Source organism: Mauremys mutica, chromosome 1, assembly GCF_020497125.1.
Source record: "Mauremys mutica isolate MM-2020 ecotype Southern chromosome 1, ASM2049712v1, whole genome shotgun sequence".
NCBI classification, from domain to species: domain Eukaryota; kingdom Metazoa; phylum Chordata; order Testudines; family Geoemydidae; genus Mauremys; species Mauremys mutica.
Window position 1 is genome coordinate 314,242,787 of NC_059072.1, and position 24,969 is coordinate 314,267,755.

Genomic DNA, 24,969 nt, shown 5'->3' on the forward strand with positions numbered 1-24,969 from the left:
ACGGAGAGTGATAAAATCATTCAGGTAATCAACTCACAATCTTTGACAGTACCAGCAATTCCTGATCTTTTGGGTCTCAGTGTTTCATTTTAGGTAGCACCAAAGTCAGCCTCTGAGTCAATGTGGAGGCTGCTACTGAAGGACTTTCACTTCTATGAGTCTTTTGAACATGCCCACGCAGCTTAGGAGGACCTAATTTCTTATGGCTCAGGCATGAGGGCTCACCTGACTTGGAAAGAGTCGAGGTGGGTCTCTCCCCTTAGATCATCTAGGAGGGGATCTGTTTTTATGTATGTAAGAGTGCCCCTTACTCCCATGAGGGGGTCAGACAAAGGGCTCGTCCCACTCAATTCCAGAGTCAGACACTCTGGCCAATGTTCAGGAAAGTCTCCCTGGCCTGGGTCTGAATGGGGATTCATTGCCTGCTCCATAACATGTTTCTGAAGTTGAACTTCTAATGCCTGCTGAGTTAGGCTGGGAAAGGAGTGTCAAAAATTGCATTTGGTGGAGCAGAGGCAGCACTGATGATCATTGCTCACCAAAAAGAAGCAGGGGCAGAAAATGCAATTTTTGTAGCCCAGACTCTTGGGCATCCTCAAAATCCCATTCTGGGAGATTGGGAGCACAGGGTTGGGAGTCTAAAACTGACTAACTAGAACTATCAAAACACTAACAACAAAAACTAAGAATAATTTAACATTTTAAATATTTACAGGAAGAAGAGAAAGGATCAGCTTGGGACACTGGAGGTTTCTGACTCAGGCTATGAGGTGGTAAGAAGGAACTGAAGAGGTGGTTCTGCCTTGCCCTGCCCCTTATACTCTGGGTGCAGAGCACGATGAGAACAGGGATACAGGCATGGATCAACAGACACTACTTGCAGGAATTCTTCGACCGCATGCCTACCCACAGTGGAATACACATAGGCATGCAAAGAAGAACTCCTCACACCTAACTTTGTGCTCATTCCTCCAGACCACTTTGCCTTACTGACAGAGGAGCTGAGCATATACTGCTTCAACTGAGTTCAACTGCAGCTTTGAGCATTCAGCACTTCTGAAAAATCAGTGCAAGGTGTTTCAAATTGGGCATGCCAAAAATTCAGAATACACAGTTAGTTTGCCAAAATTTGCTTTAACTGGATTGCTCAACATCACATACAAAGTCAGTGACATATGCAGGGCTACAATTGAGTCCTCTCAAGTCACAGTCATCTTCCTTCACCACAACAGCACCTTTCTCTTCCTGCAATCCTCTGCCTCCTTCTGTACATACCTTACAACTTCTAAAGCAAATGAGGCAGCAATCCCACACACAACCTAATTCATTATCTGATTGTAATTCACTATGCAATGTGTTCCTTAAAGCCCAGTGCCAGGAGGTGGGAGGCTCCTACACTGTATTTTGCCACCAGCGAAGGGTATGGACCACTGGGGTCATTTGGTGGGTCTCTGGAGGCTGTCAGGAGAAATTGGGCCCCACTCTATCTCAATGGATCTGGCATACCCAGGCTGTCTACTCATGGGGCTCCCAATTCAGTGTGTGCTGATGCTCTTTTGGCAACAACATGGACCCAGCCTTAAATTAGTGTGTTCATATTCAGTTATTATTTTGGCACATTGCCAACCACACAACCTAGAGAAGGCAAATGGAAATTTTCAACAATTTACAACTCAACTAAACCCCAATTGACTTTCACTAGAAAAAACAAATGAGGCATTTTTATGCCTCCAAGGATTTCTCCCACTGAATTTCAGAAGACTGCTGCAAAAACAGAAGGTGTTAGAGCTCTCAAAGTTTCTTTATAAAATAATTTTTTTAACAATCTAAATCAAAGGTCATTTCTAGCTCCATAGGTGTATGTAAAGCTTTACAGACAAGTTGCAAAAATTGCAACAGTGCTTATGAAAAAAAATCTAAACAAACACGATAAGTACTTGTTTGATTCAGAGAGGATCTTTTTTTAAATTTCAGATTTTAATATAGCCATAGTGACCTGAAGATTGAAATCTTTTAAATACAGATTCATATAAACATTTTTCTTATTCTACACGTTTTTTGCAACAAATGATATTTGCATGTTTAAGTAATTTGTACCTCATAAAGTGTGTTATATGTTGTAACGGTCACAGTATTTGTATGCAGCATCAACCTCTCTCCAAGAAGAGTGAAAAGACTATGGGTATGCATGATTTCAACCTTTCGTCTGGAGGAAAGAACATAAAAATACAAAATATAAACATGCTGAAGATTTTAAGTAGATGCAAAACTAGAGAAGTAATGTATTTTTTTCCACACGTCAAACTTGGACTTTATAATATCTATGTTTTATATTGTTTATTATCCTTTTATCATGTAATGTTGCATATTACTTTAAGCTATTTCTGAATATTCATTTAAGCTGTTCTGGCCATACTGAATGGTTGTGAGAATGCAATTTTATATGCAGGATGGGTTCCTGTATGTAACTACCTTCTTGCCCTCAAAGATGTTCATCATAAACACTTTCCTTTGGTAGAGGACAGACAGACTAGGCTGTACCCCCCGTCCCCAAATCTGTCAAGGATATCCCTACATTGGACAGATGGGTAACTGATGAGCAACATGAAGTGCTGCCTTTCCCTCACAAGATTCAGTGTTACACTCCCATATGTCTTGCAAGAAAGGTACTTTAACATTTAAGGATTTTATTACCATTGTCAGTCTCTGTTCACAGCTTTCTTTCATACAGACAATAAAACAGTCCTCATATATCTATTAAAACAATCCAGTATGAGCAATACAAAATTCTGAAGAGTTGTGAAATTCCAGCTGAGTGGAATACTGTTTTAGCATATTGTAACGCAAGTCAGAACAAACTATACCTTAAAAGTAGAGAAGGAAGAAGCTCTGGTTCCCAAATAAAACATCAGGGAAATTCAGCCAATCCCCCAAATTGCATTCTGTTTAAACATGTATATAGCACCATAAATATGCACAGTACTTATTGTATAGTGCCATAAATCTACACAGTGCTTTAAGAAAAAAAATATGGAAAATGAAGTGCAAACTCCCTATCCAGAAGCATTTACACTCTATATGGAAGAATAGGTACAATATGGATTAAACCAATACATAATACATAAAGAGTGCTAGTGGTCATATCTGAAATGCTTAGAATAGAAAAGTATCAAAGGTGTAGCCATGTTAGTCTGGATCTGTAAAAAGCGACGAAGAGTCCTGTGGCACCTTATAGACTAATGGAAGTATTGGAGCATAAGCTTTCGTGGGTGAATACCCACTTCATCAGACACATTCGTCACCCATGAAAGCTTATGCTCCAATACTTCTGTTAGTCTATAAGGTGCCACAAGACACTGTCGCTTTTTAGAATAGAAAAGTTTTCATGACTTTCCTCTATGGAACTACAAAGGCAAGTTGCACAAACTGTTCTGGTGGTATGTAGCCAAATCTCTCTAATTTATTAAATTCACAGATATTTCTGTCAATATTTGCAAGGGAGATGAGAATAAATATAATATAGCACACTTTTGTTATTTTTTCAGACTTTTTTTTAAATAAAGTTTCTTACAAAAAGCTACATTAATAAAATATTAAAATTGCATGATTAACAATTTAAGAGTCAGGAAACACAATCTTAGCTCTGCCTCTTGTGTATATTCATTACAATACAGTCTTCAGTTTCATAATTACATACCACACTCTTTCTAAAATGATAAAATATAATACAAGTTTCAACAACCTTAAATATATGTGGAGCATCTTGTAGTGCTATGTACTGTTCTGAACATAGCAAGGAGCTCATGAGTCATTTATATGAACACAATACAGGTATATGTAACATACTACAGATTGAGGATACAAAAGAATAATAATGAAAACTTACTGGCTTATATATACTACATGTGCTCAAAGCAATATTGGCTTTATGGTTAACTGACTTCTCACCAACACTGCTCCCAAGGAAGGCATTTTAACAAGTTTTGTAAGCACCTATCTTATAAAGGAGAACTTGCATAGAAATTTGATAAGAATGGCCATACCGGGTCAGACCAAAGGTCCATCTAGCCCAGTATCCTGTCTTCTGACAGTGGCCAATGCCCCAGAGGGAATGAACAGAACAAGAAACCATCAAGTGATTCATCCCCTGTTGCTTCTGGGGAACAGAGGCTAGGAACACCATCCCTGTCCATCCTGGCTACTAGTCATTGATGGACCTATCCTCCATCAACTTATTTAGTTCTTTTTTGAACCCTGTTATAGCCTTAGTCTTCACAACATCCTCTGGTAAGGAGTTCCACAGGTTGACTGTGTTGTGTGAAGAAATACTTCCTTTTGTTTGTTTTAAACCTGCTGCCTATTAATTTCATTTGGTGAACCCTAGTTCTTGCCCTAGTTCTTGTATTATGAGGAGTAAATAACACTTCCCTATTTACTTGCTCTACACCACTCATGATTTTATAGACCATCATATCCCGTCCCCGCCCCTTAGTCATCTTTTTTCCTAGCTGAAAAGTCCCAGTCTTATTAATCTCTCCTCATACGGAAGCCATTCCATACCCCTAATCATTTTTGTTGCCCTTTTCTGAACCTTTTCCAATTCCAATATATTTTTGGGGGGATGGGACAACCACATCTGCACACAGTATTCAAGATGTGGGAGTACCATGGATTTATATGGAGGCAATATGATATTCTCTGTCTTATTATCTATCCCTTTCTTAATGATGGGCAACATTCTGTTCACCTTTTTGACCGCCGCTGCACATTGAGTGGATGTTTTCAGAGAACTATCCATAATGATTCCAAGATCTCTTTCTTAAGTGGTAACAGCTAATTTAAAGGTACATTTTAAAGGTACACTGGACCACTGGGGCTATGAAATTAGTGTAAGGAAGAAAAACACTACAGGTTACCACACTTGTGCCACAGAATTTAAGGCCAGAAGGGACAACCAGGCCATCTGCTCTGATCTTCTCTATATCAGTGGTGCACTCTCCTTTACTGTTAACAGAATCTGTTCACGCCCCCCCCCCCACCTCAATTACTGCACAGCCAAGGCTTCCTCAGAAGTGGAGCTTGGGCTGAAGGCGGAGTTGGGGGTGGAACTGGTCTGGGGGCAGAGAGGAATTGAGAGCAGAGCTGGTCTGGGGGCAAAGCAGGGGGCAGAGTGGAGCTGGGGCATGGGCCAGAGTGGGATTGGGTGTGTAGTAGGGTAGGGGATGGATCTGGTCTGGAGACGGAGCAGGACTGGGGGCTGAATGTGGTTGGGGGCGGAGCTCGGCTGAGGGTGGAGTGGGACTGGAAGTGGGTGTACCTCCCTGCCCCTCATGGGCGATGGCCCGGTTCCTGCCGCGCACCCCCTGAATGTTCCTCTGTGCCCCTTAGTGGAGCTCACCCCACAGTTTGGGGACCAGTGCTCTATATCACAGGCCATTAAACACTATCCAACCATCCACAAAACAAACCCAACAACTAAAATTAGACCGAAGTATTACAAGAGACTAAATTATGCTGTGCCACAGGCAGAGGACAGAGACTGAGGTGCATCAGTTCTTGAAGCCTCTGCAGTGGCATAGAATTAATGTAGTAACATATACCTAAAGGATCCTCACAAGTGACATGCCCCATCCTGCAGAGGAAGACGAACATCCCCCTAAGATCACTGCCAATCTGACTTCGGGGGATTTCCTTCCTGAACATGGTGATAAATTAGACCCTGAGCACGCGAGCAAGACTCACCAGCCGTGCACTTGAGAAAGAAAATTCTCAGTACCACCTCAGTACCAGCCCATCCAATGTCCCAACTGCAAATGTGGTCATCTTACATGTTTGAGACAATGTATTTGAGAAATAGTATGTTTTCATACAATTAGACTATTGTGGTATGCACATGCAAGGGGACATATTTATGGCAATGTGTGCACCTTTAATTTTGAAATTTCCTGACTTGTGCTTAAATGTGAAAGTTAACACTCTCTTAACATACATTCTGTATAAAAACAAAAACAAAAATCAACTAAATACAATTGGGGGGAGAGAGGACACACAACTTTGTTGACTTTGTATTAAGGTGGTTAGACAAAATAGCCAACCAACAAAAAACATAAATAAGAAGGAAAGAATCAATTAAGTCACTTGACATATCATCTACACTCCACTCATCTATTAGTTCCCCTTCTCAGCATCAACTATCTTGACTCTTCTGCTAAAGAGCCAATGGACACCTATGAACTATAGCAATGTTAACTGGTTTTGTGTTTAGGTGTTTTAATTATTAATATTAATGCAGCTTTTGTAAGTTACATTGTGTGAAGCTGCATATGTGGTTTTGTATTGGTGTGTGAAGAACTGCAAATAGTGTCATTTTTTCTGTAATGTTTAGGAAAAATGTATGAGAATGAGCTATTTATGTTAGAGATTATTTTCAAGTTATTTCTGTGCATAAAAATTACAGCATTAAACTCAGTGTGTGCATAAACATAAGTGTATTTTATAGTGCACCATATAAACAGAACATGAGGTTGTTAGTGCGGGGAGGCGTTCGGATAAAGGCTTTTGGTTGGTGGATGAAGAGACCAAGGTTGTGTGTGGGGAAGGTCAAGCTTGTCTGCACTGAGGAATCAAGATCTCCCCATGGCACTACTACCTTGATGGCCAGGAGGCTGGACTGGCTCCCCTCCACCCTAGGCCTCAAAGCCCTAATTCTGTCTAGCTCAGGCTTCACATTGCACACAAGCGTCTTTGCCCCTGGGTCTCACAAATCCCTAATAAATCCCATTTCTCCAAACTCTTTCACAAATTATCATCTCCCCTCAAGTCCCATCTCTTCCCTGCCCAGCTTCCCTCCCTCCCTCGCTCACTAGGGGTACATGCAGATTGTGGCTGATGAATCAAGCTTGCAGTGTCAGAAAAAATGACGTGGCTGACAGAACCCAGCAGTTCTTCTGGATAATCATTGTACTACTCACAATTATTCTTTACCAGGAATAATTGTTTAGTTTTAAAACTTCAGAAGTGGTCCAAGTCCAAGATATCAGAAAAAAAATCAGATAGACGTGCACAGGTATGCATGTGTGAGATTTGGCATTTGAGGATTGTGAGTTTTTAGCTATTCAAACTCCCAAAATGTGATGTGAACAGGACAAATTTCAAAATGGGAGCATTTTAAAATATTTCAGCTGTAAAGATTCGCTAAAAAATTTACAGAAAATTCCTTTATGAAGAGCTATCACATCACATTTGGAAAGCAAATTCAGTAACTTAAGTGCAAAACAGAAGGGATTTTATTTCTTCTCTAATGATGCGCTGATTGTATTTAACTATGGAGTCCCTACTGATGCATCCATAATTGGCTGGATTCTCCGAAGAGCTTCAGGGGTTCAGACAACCCAAATTTTCAGTGGGAGAACCCCTTTAAGCACTTTTGAAAATCCCACCCTTCATTTCCTATAGTGTTCCTGGGAAGCAACAGAGCTTGCCATTGATTTATTGGCAGAAAGACAATTTTGTAGTCAATTCACTAGACTGGTCACAACATCGTTATTGGACAAATCACAACTGCTTCAGGCCTTTTTACCCATTTTTAAATTGGAAAGAACTCCTGTCTAACACAACTGTTTTGAGGTTTTAGCCAGTAATATTTATAAAACCCTTGGGGATCCTCAGGTGCAATGCAAATTAGAAATACAAAATATGATTAACAGCAGCAATTTGAACTTAATAAATCCCTTGAGAAAAATTCCATGTAGGCATCTTTTCTACAATTAACCATGTCTGTTAAGTGAGTGTACTTTATTGATCATTCTATGCTAGAGCCCCTCAAGAAAAAAATAGTGTGTCTACAAATATCCTGTCCTAGATTGATACCTACTTTTCTAACCACTTCCTCATTTCTGATGAAGGCATTATATCTGGAACTTAAGCCCCTTCCATCATGGAGTTGATCATTATTTTTAATTCTTCATCTACATTCTCTTTCTGGAGTATCATATTGCTAGTTTCAGCCTTGGATGTCACTCCAAATTACATGTCCATCAAATCAAGGTCCCATCTATCTACTTTTCTTGTTCATGTCAACTCCTCACCAGATCATAACTTCCTACTATCAAACATTTTGAAAGGCTGAACTTTTGAGTAAAACATACTACCTGTTCTGTGTCTTATTCCACAGCAGATTTCCTTAAATTAGACTTTTACTTTTCCCAGGGACAGAAATCTTACAAACACTCTTTATTTAAAATATTTTTTCTTCTCATAACTCAATTGTTTAAGTAGGCCAATCACCATATCTAAAGTGTCAGAATTAATCATCAAGTTGAGCTAAAATCCTTAACCTTCCTTTAACCGCATCCCACATTAATAAAATTCCCTCTTATAGTCTTTCTAAATCACTACCCTGAAATTTCAGGTAATACTGAAAACTGAAGCCAGATAACATTCTCACTCCAAGAAAAAAGAACATATATTCTTGTCTACAGTCATAATCACTGATCTTCTTAATCCAAATCATCCTAGAAGAGAATACCTTAAAAAAAATTTTTTATGTTATGTAGATCAAAATCTAAAGCATTTTGTGAGTCATGTATGAAGTACAATAAGCTATGTAAAAATTAACTATTGTATATAGAACAGGAGCACTTGTGGCACCTTGGAGATTTTTTCAGCATAAGCTTTTGTGTATATAGAGATTTTACTTTCCAAATGATCAAGTGTTTGGCTCTGCTGGGTCATAAAATTTTCCTTGATGCTACTCTACAGTGATAGCTAATATTTTTATGAGAATGTTTTATTATTCCTCAATTTTATTTATTTCCATTATCTTTTTAAATGTCTTTATGTAATTCCTCCTAGATGTTTATTCCTAATGCAACTGAAAATGCAAATGACTGACAAACAATCTTTAATGATCCATAAAACATTGAGTTTCATATCTACTGCACTTTCAGAGATATATGGCCAAATGAGAACAATACATTTAATTTATAAACACCATTACTGAGTTTTTTGTTTTGTTTTCTAAAGCAATTTTGGTTTAAGACTTATTTTCACATAAACATTTAAAAGTTACCAGACAATGTTTTTTACCTTTTGAAATTACTATTTTGTAAGAAATTAATCTGAAAATTAGATATTTTTCCTCACTGCATATCTATAAAAACAGAATCTGCAAATTACTCATCATAGACACTGCAGTTAATGCATTCTAAGCACTTTCTAGATGTCATGTTTTGTATTTTAAACTGAATACTACAAAAAAGAAAACAAATTATAATAATTGTATGACACTACAACTACTTCAGACGGTACACTTACTTGTGACCCAGGTGTTTGAGAAAATATCCCAGTACCTTCAGAGCCTGCACCCAGATACTTTCACTTTTGGAAGCCAGTAATTTATAAATGACTCTACAATGAAATTTAAAAAAAAAATCAGTTAGCATATTCTCTCAGTTTACCACCAAACACCAGACATTTCCATGGAATCATTCATAGTACTGTGAAAGTAAACAGTAAAATAGTAAGAAAAGCGCTAAGAAAGGAACAAACACATATAAGTGAAAGGAAGTATGGTGGGATCACAAGCTATGCTAGTGGGTTGGGGTCATGGTCCCTTTAAGACAGGTCTCAAAATGGAGGGGAAATAATTTCAGTTTCAACCAAATTAAATTAAACAGTCAAAAGGCTTCTTTCTTTGACTATTGGTCCAAATGAAGAAAAACAAACAAGACCTTCAATCTAATCCAAGGTTCCACAGACACAGGGCTGCTTCCTTTAGCCAAGGTTCCAGTTGGAACAAAAACAAAACAAAAAAAAAACATTCTACAGTCCTTGAGCAGTAGGACAGTTTTGCTGTGTTCAAGATGAGTGGTTAATTAGGCCTTTAAGCTAGCCAAGGCCAGGTTCAGAAGTTTTATAAGACAGCAGGAAACCAGAGAGTACTTCTCTCCCTAGCAAAACTTCACACTCACTCTCCCAACCTGGAAACCGCCCCCCACCCTTTTTTAAAATGGTTTCTGCCATGGGCAGTGGGTATAATAGGCCAGGGAAGGCTTAGTCTTCCCTGGTGCTGCCGCCGACCTGCCACTGGACACCTGAGCCAAGGAGGCCTCGCCCCTTCCCCAAGCCACCCACCATTTCCTCCCCACCCCTTGACCCCTTCTCTTCCCCCCCCCCCCAAGCGCGCTGTGTCCCTGCTCCTCCGCCTACCTCCCAGCATTTCCCACCTGGCCACTGCCAAACAGCTGTTGACAGCGTTAGCATGCTCTGGGAGGGAGGGGGAGAAGTGGAAATGTGGCATGCTCAGGGGAGGAGGCGAGACCAGGGTGGGGATCTGGGGAAGGAGTTGCAATAAGGGCAGGGAGGCGGGGGAGACTTTAGGGAAGGGGTTGGAATGGGGGTGGGGCCTCATGGAAGGGGTGGAGTGGGGGAGGGGCCGGGGGCAGAGGTGCGAGTCGAGCACCCACGGGAAAGAGGGGAAGTCAGCGCCTATGCTTGTAACAATCTTATGTACTTGAAAACTGTTATCATGCCTCCTCCCTCTCAGTCTTCCCTTCTCCAGACTATACAAACCCAGTTTTTTCAATCATCACTCATAGGTCATATTTTCTAGACTTTTAATCATTTTTGTCACTCTTCTCTGGGCTTTCTTCAATTTGTCCACATGTTTCCTGAAATGTGGCATCCAGAACTGGACACAATACTCCAACTGAGGCCTAATCAGCTTGGAGTAGAGCAGAAGAATTACTTCTCGTGTCTTGCTTATAATACTCTTGCTAATACACCCCAGAATTATGTTCACTTTTTTTGAAACAGTGTTACACTATGGACTCATATCTAGCTTGTGGTGCACTATGACCCCCAGAGCCCTTTCTGCAGTACTCCTTCCTAGGCAGTCGTTTCCCATTTTGTATGTGTGCAACTGATTGTTCCTTCCTAAATGAAGTAATTTGCATTTATCCTTATTGAATTTCATCCTATTTACTTCAGTTCATTTTTCCAGTTTGTTGAGATCATTTTGAATTTTAATCCTATCCTCCAAAGCACTTGCAACCCCTTCCAGCTTGGTATCGTCCGCAAACTTTATAAATGTACTCTCAATACCATTATCTAAATCACTGATGAAGATATTGACCAGAACTGAACTCAGAACTGATCCCTGTGGAATCCCACTTGCTATGCTTCCAGCATGACTGTGAACCACTGATAACTACTATCTGTGAATGGTTTTCCAACCAGTTTTGCACCCACTTTATAGTAGCTCCATCTAGGTTGCATTTCCCTCGTTAGTTTATGAGAAGGTCATGCGAGATAGTATCAAAAGCTTTACTAAAGTCAAGATATACCATATCTACTGCTTCCGCTTCCCGCCACCCCCATCCCAGCATACCTCTGCCATTTCTATATTTTCTGTTATTCTTCTCCTCCCACCCCCCGTGAGTAACAGGCCCACCCTATCCTTGCTCTTCCTCTTGCTTCTAACGTATCTGTAGAATGGTTTGTAGAATTTGAATTTTATAGAATTTAAAGATATCAAGAGATGGGGAATCCACCATTTAGACTGTAGATTGTTCCAATAGTTAATCACCCTGACTTTAAACATTTGTTCCTTATTTCTAATATGAATTTGTCTGACTTCAGCTTCCATTGGTGGTTCTTATGCCTTTCTCTGCTAGATTACAAAAATCTTTAAGTAGCTGGTATTTTATACTTGTACACTAAAAAAGTTACTTCACAATTCCCTCTAAGAGAAACTATACAGATTGAGCTGCAAGTCTCTCACTTTCAGGCCCTCAATTTTCATGGCTCTTTACTACACCCTCTCCAATATTTCAAAAATGTTGACATGAGAATGGAACACAGTATTCTAAAATTGATATTACTAATGTCTCATACAGAGGTAAAGTCACATCCCTACTCCTAACTCCCCTGATCCAAGGATTACATTAGCCTTTTTCACCACAGCATCACACTGGGGAGCTCATGGTGAATTACTTTTCCACTGGGACCCCTAAATCCTTTTCAGTCACTGCTTTCAAGAATATATTCTGTAGGCACAGTCTGCATTTTCCACCTAGATATATGACCTAGCATTTGGCTATATTAAAACACACATTTCTGTAGGGGCCCAGGTTACCAAATGATCCCAATTGCTCTGTATGATTGCTCTCATTATTATTTACCACTCTGTCAATCTTTGCGTCATCTAGAAATCTCATCACCAATGACTTTATATCTACTTCCATATCATTGAAGAAAATGCTGAATAGTGTCAGGCCTAGTAGAGATCCCATCCCTGCAGAGCCACCCTAGAAACACCAATGATGAGTCCCCAATTAACATTTTTTTAATCTGTCATTTAGCTGTTCTTAATCAATATTACATTTTTTTTAAAATCATAATGCTGTATAGTACCAAGTCAAATGTCTTAGGAAAGTCTACATGTATTCAAATCTATGCCAGGGGTGCTGGAACCCCCCCCCTATTTTTAAAAGTGGGAGGGCCATGCCACCTTTTAAACATGGGCGTAGTTTGAGGGACAGGGGGCTGCATTTCCCCCTAAACTGCAAGTCTCAAGTAGGCGCGAGTTTAGCCCCTGACAGTGGTGGCAGCCTCTTCCCGGTGAGGGGGGCCTTAGCTCCTCCTCACCATGAGGCCTGGCCCCTATCCACGGCCCTGCCCGTGCTCCTTCTCTTCTCCCTGAGTCCCCACCCCCTGGCCAGGCTGGATGCCAGAGATGGGCCATGGTAAGAGCTTCCCATGGAGTCTGGGCTGCTGTAGAGAGCCCTGGGCCCCGCACCTGCCCTGAGCAGGGGACTGGGGTGCCTCAGAGCCACCTCCAACTCATGTCCCCACCCCCCAGGCTGCGCCACCCAGATAGAGTTGCCATCCTCCAGGATCAACTTGGAGTCTCCAGGGATTAAAGATTAATCCATAATTAAAGATGATCATGTGATGAAACCTCCAGGAATACTTCTAATCAAAATTGTCGACCTTACGCCCAGGGCAGGGAGAGGGCCCAGGTCTCCCCACAGTGGCCCGGGCTCCCTGGATGTCTCTTATCACTGCCCTGCTCTGGCTTCAGGTAGGGGGTGGGGCCTCTGGGGGAAGAGGAGGAGGGGCAGGGCCTCGTGCCCCACCACTTCTACCAAGGTTCCGGCGCTATTGATCTATGGCTTTATCAACCAAACTTGTAATCTCATTAAAAAATGGAGATAAGGTTTGACACGCCCTATTTTCCATAAAACCACGTTGACTGGCATTAATCAACTATCCATTCTTTAACACTTTATTAACTGAATAATGTATTAGGTTTTCCATTATTTTGCCTGGGACTGATGTCAGGCTAGCTTGACTAGCCGGGTCATCCTGCTTGCCCTTTTTTATATTGCCACAGTATCACCACTCTTCCAGAATTTCACCAGAATTCCAAGATTAAAAATTAACACCAGTGGGACAAAGATACCTTCAGCCAACTCTTTTAGAACTCTTGGGTGCAAGTTATTCAGTCTGATTTAAAAATATTTATTTCTAGTAGATGCTATTTAACATCTTCCCTATATTCTCATTTACACTCTAGAGAGATTAGGTCACAAGATGATAAATCAGTATTTGTTTGAGCCACTATTGTTTAAAAACATATTCTATGTATGAGGATAAAGCAAAGAAGAATTAAACAGTGAAAGTATGTTGGCTTTACTAGAAAGTCAACTTTAGACATAACTTTACTCATTTTCATCTGAACTGTTGGGGAACAACCCTGCAATTTGCCAGGATGACCAACTGGATGACCTGAAAGGTCATTCCTATCTTTTTCTTCTCTTCTATGCGACTGATGTTATAAAAGCTTTCATGTTGTGAAAGAATAAAATTCTATATTTAGTATAGTCCATACATGTATTTGTACTCCAAAAGCAAGCAATTGCACTTTTTATGTTTGTGGGAAAGGAAGCAGGTTGGAGGGAGATTAGTTTCGAAAATATATTGTCATTTCTCCATCTTACCGTATCCCGTTTCTTTGATCAAACGCAGGTATCATAGATGCTGGATGTTCTGACATTAGAGCCACTAGCAACTGCAGCACATCATGAATATTTTCATCCTATGTGACAAGCATCAAAATCTTTTAGAAAATATTCTTAATTGAATGCTTTCCATAAAGTTGGTACAATTGATTACAGTCAAAGATAAGTAATTATAGAAACCTACCTCATGCATTGTTAATAAGTAATTTAATATACTCTGCAGCTCATCTTCCTTGACTCCTCTATCCTAAAAAAGAATGGATATTTCTTCATAGAGAGCTTAAATTCTTCACACTCTGCCTAAGAAAATAATTGACTATAAAGTCTCTCTAAAATAGGATACCATTAAAAACTAACAATGTCTAGAATTATCTTATGAATGAAGTACCAGCTAAAGTCAAAGGGCTAGATTCTCTCCTCCACTCTATCCATCTACCACTTGGACAGTGCAAAAGAGACAGACCTGTCCCTGTCCCCAATGCACAGGATTTATAGTGTCGGGGGAGTCTGCAGCAGCCAAAGCTAGCATTGCCAACTACAGCCCATTCCCATAGTTCCCAAATAAAAGGGCATATCTGGAGAAAGAAAGAATGAGAGAAGAAGTGTGGGCAGAACACACTGAACCCTGCACCCTGGTTATTCTCAAATGACAGATGATCCACTGCTTACAATGTGTCATTTGGGACACATAAGAGCAGCTCAAAGACTACTCAAAACTGCACCAGGGCCAGACAGAATCAAGAAGCTGTAACTAACTTCCTGACCGACCTCTCCCCTTCTCATACCAATTAAATCTCTACCACAGTGCCGTAGAGTAGAGAATCTGTCCCAAATGCTTTAAAGGACTCTATAGCAGCAGGTTAGGAGTCTGTACCTTTTTGGTCTATAAATATGTTGAAACAGATATAAAAGCAGTGTAGTATGACTGATATGAAATATCCTAAAAGTTCATTGCATTCAGGGTAGGTGTGTGGTTTTTTTGGGGTTTTTTTTTGGGGGGGGAGAGGGTTAAGAAGTATTACTGCACAAACCAATTAATAATAATATTAATCAGGTTTAGACAAAATAATTGCCAGGAATTATGTATCTAGTGCTTCATTAGAAACTACTCAATATCTACCTTGGGCCTTCAAGTTTGTTACATTTATCAAATTGCTAACATTCTCAAATAAGATTATTTTACCTTCAATATAAGCTGTTTCAAAAACAGAAGCATAAATGCTCGTAGTGATATGATTTCTTTCTGTGATGGCCGAGGACCTTCTGGAAGAAGAAAAAAACACCACCTTTTAAATGTACTATATGTACCTGCTCTTAGTGACAGCAGCATTTTCAAGGGATTGCATTTCCTGCAGTAGATTGAGTACTGTGCTAACTACACGAAAGTTAGCATCTGCAAATGATGACACAAACTTTTCAGAATTCTATTATGTATAACCAAAATTCCTTATGTGATGTTTCCTTTTCAATGAAAAACGAATCACAGTTTTTACAGAGACACAGAAACATCAAATGTTAGGCAATAGAAATCTAATATGGGCTAACAATAACTAAACCATCAAAGTTATACCAGTTGGATGGAACACTATACAGAAGGGGTTTTTTTTGTTTTGTTTTTTTAATTCTAACCTGATTATGGCATTACTTGCATGAAAGACTAATCCTATATAATCAAAGAGAAATTTCCAGTTCAGTAAAATAATAGATCCATGCCAGCTAAAAATACATTGTCTACAATAGTTTATAACCAGTATTTCTCCATTCAAGAGTTCTTAATAAAACAGACTATAAAAAAAAAATCTAAAAAACTCAATGGAAGTTAACAATAAGATGCAATAAACATCACTTTCTATTCATTCATCCGTTCTTCTTTTTGATTCCCCATCCATCTCCTTTACTAGTATATTGTATGTTAAATTGGAAAACTCCCTTGCATCTTTCCGGTGATGCCTAGCACACAATTTGTGTGGTATAAATAAAATAGCCTAGGTTACTTTTTCAGGAGCAATTTAACTTGCACAAAATAACATTCTTTATTTCAGTGGCTATATTTCTGTCCCATTTCATGGATGAAACATTATTAAGAACCACCGTGAGGCACATTTTCTAGTCTCTGAGGTTTTTGTCTGAAATATAGTCTCTGCCTTACACAGGGTATTTGAAAATACGGACATTGTTATTAGATCCAACAGAAAAGAAGCAGTCTTTTAAATAGAAAAAATATTTTTATGCACATGAATTTTTATGCCATCATGCAACTGACCTCTTCCCACATAAAATGCAGAGATGAATTTGGATTTAAGGTAGTAGCCTGAAACTACATCAACAGATGCATGAATTATTACAGTGATACTGTGCTCCCACCAAAAGGTCCTACACCACACTATATTCTATGTGGTTGCATCATTGTGGTCAGAAAGCACGCCCCTAATTACTTCAGATATATGCATCTCCTGATGCCTCTCCATGTCAACCCACATGAGTTCCACTGGTGGAGTAGTGTTAGTCTACTTCTCCATACTGTGGAAGCAGTATTCTCTCCAAAGTCTAGACTAAGGCTCTGAACCTCCTCCTGAGAGATTATAATGAAAGAACCTCAAAACAAAACTTAATCATGGGAGATAGCCAAGGGTGTGATACTGATGAGAAGAAAAAGACAGGAAGGATTTCTAGGAGAAAAGTTTCAAGGAGTGATTTGTAGGAAGGTGTTCCAAACCAACCGGTACTAGGAATCTAATCATAGAAAGGTTAGCTTCATATCGATGTTCCAATACCTGTTAACATATCTAGAGATGTGAGTGAGTCATTCAATGTTTTAGCAGATGATGATCAAAACTCTGTTTGATGTCAGGTTATAGTCCAAACACTGAAAAAACATATTCCCGCCTTCTTCAGTTTACTACTGCTTATTATTGGTATTCTGGCTGCCTAGAGGCTAAGGCTCTGTAGTAGGCACCATACAAGCAGAACAGAAATAGTTCCTGTCCAAAACAGATCACGACAAAGTCAGGCTAGGCAACTGCAAGAGAGTGGTCCTGTTTGGTTCCAGAAACTGGACGGGTGCAAGCCTGCCCGCAGCTAACGGCTCCTCCCCACAGCCTAAGGGAGGGTAGCTCCTGACCTTGGGACTCAAATAAATACGGGGGACAACAAAAGAGAAAACAAGGACAGGTGTGAAGGTCAAAGGGTCAAAAGTACGGAATCTGAATGGGACACCGAGCAGAGAACCCCGGACTGCACCCACTGCTCCTCAAAGGTGTCAAGGAAGCCAGCAGATGCAGCCCAGAGGAACTCTGCCCAGATATGTGAATGGAGAGAGGAATGGAAATAGGCCCCACAGTTGCAGAGCATGCCCTCGGCCAACATGCTCTTCCAAGTGTTATGGATTACCACTTTGGCCATCGTTAGGAGGAGATTGACGAGGTGGTCTTACAATTGCATGGGGTCACGGATGGGGTGCATAAATTAGAAGGTTGGGGGAGAAGTGCTGCCAGAACCGCAAAAGCAGGTCCAGGAGGAGCCGGAAAAGGGGCAGCAACCAGGCGCACTCAAGGTAGGTGTGTGCCGGGGTCTCCCTCACACAGCAAAAGGAACAGGCATCGGAAATAGAGGTGAACTGCACCAGGTATACACCTGTGCTCACAGCTCCATGAGGGAGGCACCAACTGATATCCTCGGCAGGCCATGGGACCAGGCTGGAATACAGACTGGCCCACCGGGGTTCCTTACCCTTAACAAATAGCAATAGGTCCTGCCACTTAGTATTGGGGCAAGGCATGAGGGTGAGGAAATGGAGAGTATGGAGCATAAGTGTGTACATATGTGCCCTTGGCATGGTTTGAAAGTGAACTGACTGCAGCTCACACAGCCGGCTCCAGGTATACAGGGGGATGATGGCTGGGTGGAAGGGCTCATGGATAGGGATGCAAGAGAGTAGTGGAAGGCAGATATGTTAACCTTAAAATGATAAAGGCCCTTTTTCCTATAAGCTGGGAAGAGGTTACACCTCAGGTCAAATAGAGACATCTGAACCCAATAAAGGGCTGCCTGAGACCTTTAAAAACCCTTCCTCTGGCCAGAGAAGGGGAGGAGAGACAAGCTGCTGTAGGGCTAGTGGCAGCAGGGGTATAGGCTTCTCTGGGGTGAGAGGCAGTTCTCCTCCCTAGAAAGGAAACAACCAAAACTGAGTGCCCTGTTTAGGGGAATGACTGACACCTCAGCTAACAACAGGTCGACAACACCATACCCCCATGCCCAGCGAGGGGGCAGGGAAAGTGTCCCCTTTGTTTTGTGTTTGAAAATTGATTTATTTTTGTTTGCTGGAGGAGCACTCCTTGTGCCTGCCCTGAGGCCTACCTTGAAAATACTGACAAGAGAACAACAGAGGAGGAAGACACCCACTGTACAGAGTGGGGGCTGATTTACGACAGCCCCCAGCACTGCCAGAGGGGGAAATGGTAGGAGGTGTCTTGCCACAAGATGATCACAATCTAAATTTAAAACAAGACGACTCAACAGGTGGATAAAACAAACAGATGGGAGGCGCACAAGGGAACAGAAGATAGTTATGAACAGCAGAATAAGCAATGATCACAGCAGTTACAGCACACCAGCTGCCTAATACTAGACTGGGTACAACAATACTGGAAAGTACGGAAGCTAAGTAAATTGGATTCTGCTGCTGTAAATTTGCCACTTTTATGAGTCTCATTTGGCTTTGATGCTAGTAGAGCGACTAATGCAGACACAGCCTTATTTTCTGGACTGTAGTACTGCCATCCCCAGAGTTCAAAAATAATAAATCAGACCTCAAAGACTATGCGGTAACAAAAACAAACTACCACCATCATCTCAATTTTTGAGCCAAAGGTTAAATCATAGTTTTCTGGTTTATTTTCTGATTTTTTTTAAATCATCCTCTCTGTCTCCAACGTGAGAGACACAATTACAGTGTTGCGTCTTTCACAAATTTATCAAGAGTAATCCAATTCTGGCCCCTGCTGTGGGACCTCTGATTAGAAGACCCAAACAAAACCAGGTCCTATTGTGCTACAGCCTGTAGAACACATAGCAAGAGGCAGTCCCTGCCTGAAAGAACATACATTCTAGTGCAAAGCATGGTGATGAATTTGTCACACTAGGACCAGGCAACTCAAATCGTTTAGTGGCTATGAAACTTCCATTAGATGGGAGTAACTGTTAATCTCTGCTGAGCTGAACCTGATTCAAACTAGTGATCTACAGGTGAAAAGCTTTATATCTCATTAGCAATGTCCTGAGGTTAGAAAGTGCCCAGTAAATGCTAACATAACACCTTAGAGAATGAGGCTTGCTTTCTGGTAAGATAAGCTTATTAAATCACATGCTGACCGTTTTGGAGCTTACACAGGCAGGTTCTTCCATTCTCTGGAGATAGGCAAAATCTCTCCCTTACATTGCACTCAGTCTCAAACACACTCTATAATAAGTTGCCACCTCCTGCTCTTAAAGAGACAGCTCCCATTACCCAAAATATAAACACTAAAAACACAACAAGAAAAATATTAGCAGAACACCCAAATTCACTTCTAAATACTTTTTGCAATATGAAATCATTCCAACAATTACTTCAGGCTCCTCACATTAACTTTTATGCATGTGTGTGTGTATATTTTTTCATCCCCACATGGGTCACCGGCAGGGTTTGAGAAACAGCCTTCAGATCCACTGCACAGACCTCTTCTACTTCAGCGATATAGGAATAATTGATTGTAAGGGGAACAGCATGTGTGTGGATGAGTATGTAAAGGGAGATATAACACATACTTTTGTTAGCATACTATATAAGTATTTGTGAGACGGCAGAATGCTTGGCATCAGGATTCTGAGCTTCTAATCCTGGATCTGGGATCACAATGTAATCTATTGGCTAGCATAACCAACTATAACAACCTCTCTGTTTGGGTCTTCTGCTGGGACTGAGCATGGGGCCTCTGGATTTAAAAGGCATGAGCCCCAGGCTAATAAACTCAGACTTGTTAGCATCAAAGCAATAGCAGAATCATTAATTCTTAACATGTGGCCTCTCCACCAGAGGTGACAGAATCAGAGGGGGATAGTGCGGGTCTCAGAAACACCTAATCTTACAGAAAAAAATTAAATTATGTGACAAAGTGGATCAGACCTGGGTTCATCAGATTAAAGAGATGGGTTCTATTACCAGAAATGCCAGAACAGATTTTATGCAAGTTGCTCATCTGGGAAATGGGTGAATGACAGTAATTCCCCCCCACATCACCCCTATCTCTTATTCCCCAAGGTAACAGTATGATGTTCTGGGTTCAGAATAAGGGTTGAGAAGGGCCCTTGAACAGCAAAAGAGGTGGATGAGCGTTCACGGTTTTTAAGTTTGTACATTTCCCTAGATTACAGGGCACCAGTAGGGAAAAGTCTCTCTCTGATTTTGCTTCTCTAACTCATGGGAAGACTGGAGCTTTTCATCTAACGGCTTGAAGCAGGAGCCAAAATCATGTTACTTATAAATTTGTGAGAGTTAGTAACACTGAGAATAAAAGAGGTGGCCTATCTTCAGAAATGAGCCTTTTAACTTGGGAATATTATCCTCTTTCCCCGCTTTTTCTTGTTTCTTTCACTTCTTGCTGTGGTGGACAGACGTCAATTATTACAAGTTATTTTTACTATTAGGTAGAGATGAACTTGAATTTTAATGAATATTAATACATAGTTACCAGCATGTTATAGCCAGTATGCTTGAATATAAAAATACCTATTATGTTTAGCTAGTTATGTTACAAAGCTAGTTATGTTACAAGCTAATCAAAGACATTCCGGGGGGGGGGGGAAGGGTGTTTGTCTCCCATGGAAATGCAAATGTTAGGAAGACAACCCCTCCTTAGCCAGAAAAAAGACGGTTACTCACCGTTGTAACTGTTGTTCTTCGAGACGTGTTGCTCATATCCATTCCATGTAGGTGTGCGCGCGCCGTGTGCACGTTCATCGGAAGACTTTTACCCTAGCAACTCAGTGGGTCGGCTCGGCGCCCCCTGGAGTGTCGCCACCATGGCCCCGGATATATACCCCAGCCGACCCACCCACTCCTCAGTTCCTTCTTGCCGGCTACTCCGACAGTGGGGAAGGAGGGTGGGTGTGGAATGGATATGAGCAACACTCGAAGAACAACAGTTACAACGTTGAGTAACCGTCTTTTCTTCTTCGAGTGATTGCTCATATCCATTCCATGTAGGTGATTCCCAAGCCTTACCTAGGCGGTGGGGTCGGAGTGAGACGTGGCGGAATGTAAAACTGCCAAGCCGAAGGCCGCATCGTCTCTAGACTGCTGCACCAGAGCGTAGTGCGAAGCAAACGTATGGACTGAAGACAAGGTCGCTGCACGGCAGATCTCCTGGACCGGTACATGTGCCAGGAAGGCGGCTGAAGAAGCCTGAGCCCTCGTAGAATTGGCAGTGAGGTAGCCCGCTGGGACATGGGCCAGGTCATAGCACGTGCGGATGCATGCTGTCAGCCACGAAGAAATCCTTTGAGTGGAGATGGGAAGGCCTTTCATACGGTCCGCAACTGCCATGAAAAGCTGGGGGGACTTACGGAAGGGCCTTGTGCAGTCAATATAAAATGCAAGCGCCCTGTGGACATCTAGGGAGTGCAACCGCTGCTCCCGTGGAGATGAATGAGGTTTCGGGAAGAAAACTGGGAGGAAGATGTCCTGATTCGTATGAAAGGCCGAAACCACCTTAGGGAGAAAAGCAGGATGTGGCCGCAACTGTACTTTGTCTTTATGAAAGACAGTGTAAGGGGGGTCCACGGTGAGGGCCCGGAGCTCGGAGACCCTCCTAGCCGAAGTAATGGCCACCAGAAAAACTGTCTTCCATGAAAGGTATAGGAGAGAGCAGGTTGCCAGTGGCTCAAAGGGCAGACCCATGAGCCTGTTCAGGACTAGGTTAAGGTCCCAGGCAGGGGCAGGGTGACGGACTTGGGGGTAGAGGCGTTCCAGCCCTTTGCGGAACCTAGCGACCACCGGGTTAGAGAACACAGAGTACCCACTCTCGCCGGGATGGAAAGCGGAAATGGCCACTAAGTGGACCTTCAGGGAAGATATGGCCAGGCCCTGCTGTTTAAGGTGCCAGAGGTAGTCCAGAATAACTGGAACGGGGACCTCCGTGGGCGCAAGAATCCGTGACGCACACCAGACTGAGAAACGCTTCCACTTGGCCAAGTAAGTGGATCGAGTGGAAGGTTTTCTGCTACTGAGCAGAACGTGCTGCACAGGGGCGGAGCAGCGCAGCTCGGAGGTGTCTAGCCACGCAGGAGCCACACCGTGAGGTGGAGAGCCGGGAGGTCCGGATGGCGGAGACTGCCGTGCTCCTGGGTTATAAGGTCCGGGCAGAGAGGGAGGGTGATCGGCGGGGACACAGAGAGGTTGAGCAGAGTGGTGTACCAGGGCTGCCTGGGCCACGCTGGAGCAATCAGGATCAGATGAGCCCTGTCCTGACGTAGCTTCAACAGAACCCTGTGTACAAGAGGGAACGGGGGAAACGCATAGAGCAGTTGGTGCTTCCACTGAATAAGAAACGCGTCCGAGATTGAGCCTGGTGAGTGGCCCTGGAACGAGCAGAACGCTTGGCATTTCCTGTTCGTGCACGTCGCGAACAGGTCCACCCGGGAAAAGCCCCACTTGCGGAAGATCGCGTGGATAATGTCCGGTCTTATGGACCATTCGTGGCACAGGAAGGATCTGCTCAGCCAATCCGCGAGAGTGTTCCGAACTCCCAGGAGAAAGGAGGCTACCAGGTCGACCGTATGTGCTATGCAGAATTCCCATAACTCGATGGCTTCTCGGCAAAGAGGGGAGGAGCGAGTCCCGCCCTGCTTGTTTATGTAATACATGGCCGTTGTATTGTCCGTAAAGACGGAGACAATGGCCAGACAGAAGCCTGAGGAACGCTTGGCATGCCAGGTGAACTGCTCTGAGCTCTCGGACATTTATGTGAAGGGAGAGCTCCTCTGGTGACCACAGGCCTTGGGTACGCAGGCGGCCTAGGTGGGCTCCCCAGCCGAGGGAAGACGCATCTGTCGTCAGAGAGAGTGTGGGCTGCGGTGGATGAAATGGCAACCCTGCACACACCATGGAGCAGTTCAGCCACCAGTCGAGGGAGTGGAGCGCACTCGGCGGAACGGTGACTAATGTGTCCATCGAGTCCCTGGCTGGACAGTACACCGAATGGAGCCACGTCTGAAGAGGGCGAAGTCTAAGCCTGGCGAACTTGGTGACATATGTACACGCTGCCATGTGGCCCAGTAGAGCGAGGCAAGTGCGGACCGAGCTCGTGGGGAAGGCTTGAAGGCTGCAGACGATGGTAGCCAACGCTAGGAACCTTGGCTGAGGAAGACACGCCTTGGCCAGAGTGGAGTCTAAGGTCACTCCTATAAAGTCCAGCCTCTGCGTGGGAACCAGGGTGGATTTGTCCATGCTGAGCAGCAGGCCAAGGCATGTGAACAGGTCCTTTGCCACTCGCACATGCTCCCTGACTTGTTCCTGGGAAGCCCCCTTGAGGAGCCAGTTGTCCAGGTAGGGGAACACAAGGAGCCCTTGGCGACGGAGATGTGCGGCTACCACTGCCATGCACTTCGTAAACACTCGAGGTGCTGTGGAGAGGCCGAAGGGAAGGACCACAAACTGAAAATGCCGATGGCCCACCACGAAGCGGAGGTATTGTCTGTGCGGAGGAAAAATGGCTATATGAAAGTAAGCGTCTTTCATGTCGAGGGCAGCATACCAATCTCCGGGATCCAAGGACGGGATAATGGTCCCTAGGGAGACCATCTGGAACTTTAACTTTATTAGGAATTTGTTGAGGCCGCGCAGGTCTAGGATCGGCCTGAGACCCCCTTTCGACTTTGGCACCAGGAAGTAACGGGAGTAAAAACCCCTGCTCCATTGATTCCTTGGCACCTCCTCTATCGCTCCGATGTCGAGAAGCGTCTGGACCTCTTATAAGAGGAATTGTTCGTGAGAGGGGTCCCTGAAGAGGGACTGGGAGGGAGGACGGTAAGGCGGGGTTGAAGCAAACTGGAGGTGGTAACCTTGCTTCACGGTGCGCAGGACCCAGACGTCCGAGGTCAGATGGAACCACGCAGGGAAAAAATTAGAGAGGTAGTTGGAGAAGGGAGGGAAAGGATCCTGAACTGAAAATGGTATGCTGCCCCTGGGCATGCCTTCAAAAGGACGACTTCGGGTCCAGTTGCGGTTTGGAGGAGCCGCGATTCTGGTTAGACCGAGGGCCTGAATAACGTCTGTGGCCTCCACGCCCTCGGCGCCCGCCGAAATCTTGTCTCTGTCTCGGGACAGAGTACGGACGGAAAGGCTGGGGGCGGTAAGTGCGCCGCTGGGTTACGGGAGTATGCATACCCAGGTTACACATAGTAACCCTATTGTCTTTTAAGTTCTGGAGCCTAGTGTCAATTTTCTCTGAGAACAAGTCTTTGCCCTCGAAGGGCAAGTCCTGTATAGTATACTGGAGCTCGGGCGGAAGGTTGGACGCCTGCAGCCAGGAGATGCGCCTCATGGTAACGCCGGCCACCAAGGTCCTGGCTGCGGAGTCCGCCGCGTCTAGGGAAGCCTGTAAAGAGGTCCTAGCCACCTTCTTCACTTCCTCCAGGAAGGCCTTAAACTCTTGGCGGGAATCTGGGGGAAAGAAACTCCCGGAATTTCACCATCTCCCCTCAGGTGTTGTAATTGTAGCGACTCAGGAGAGCGTGCTGATTCGCTACGCAGAGCTGCAAGGCGCCCGCCAAATACACCTTGCGGCCCAGGAGGTTCATCCATCTGGTCTCCTTGGATTTTGGAGCGGGGGCCGGCTGTCCATGGCGCTCCTTGTCATTAACGGACTGGACGACCAGAGAGGAGGGAGGAGGATGCATATAGAGGTAC

The 24,969-nt window shown here is 43.2% G+C and overlaps 1 protein-coding gene across 6 annotated transcripts in view; it reads right to left on the reverse strand.

Moving 5' to 3' along the window:
* Positions 1-24,969, reverse strand: part of NBEA (neurobeachin) — an 842,868-nt gene that overhangs the window by 542,654 nt on the left and 275,245 nt on the right. For all 6 annotated transcript variants that reach the window (XM_045015913.1, XM_045015904.1, XM_045015899.1 and 3 more), the window contains exons 14-18: positions 15,208-15,287; positions 14,209-14,271; positions 14,004-14,101; positions 9,316-9,408; positions 2,098-2,206 (exon numbers count right to left, since the gene is read on the reverse strand). In XM_045015913.1, the coding sequence (XP_044871848.1) occupies positions 2,098-2,206; positions 9,316-9,408; positions 14,004-14,101; positions 14,209-14,271; positions 15,208-15,287 (443 nt within the window). The remainder of the gene's footprint in view (positions 1-2,097; positions 2,207-9,315; positions 9,409-14,003; positions 14,102-14,208; positions 14,272-15,207; positions 15,288-24,969) is intronic.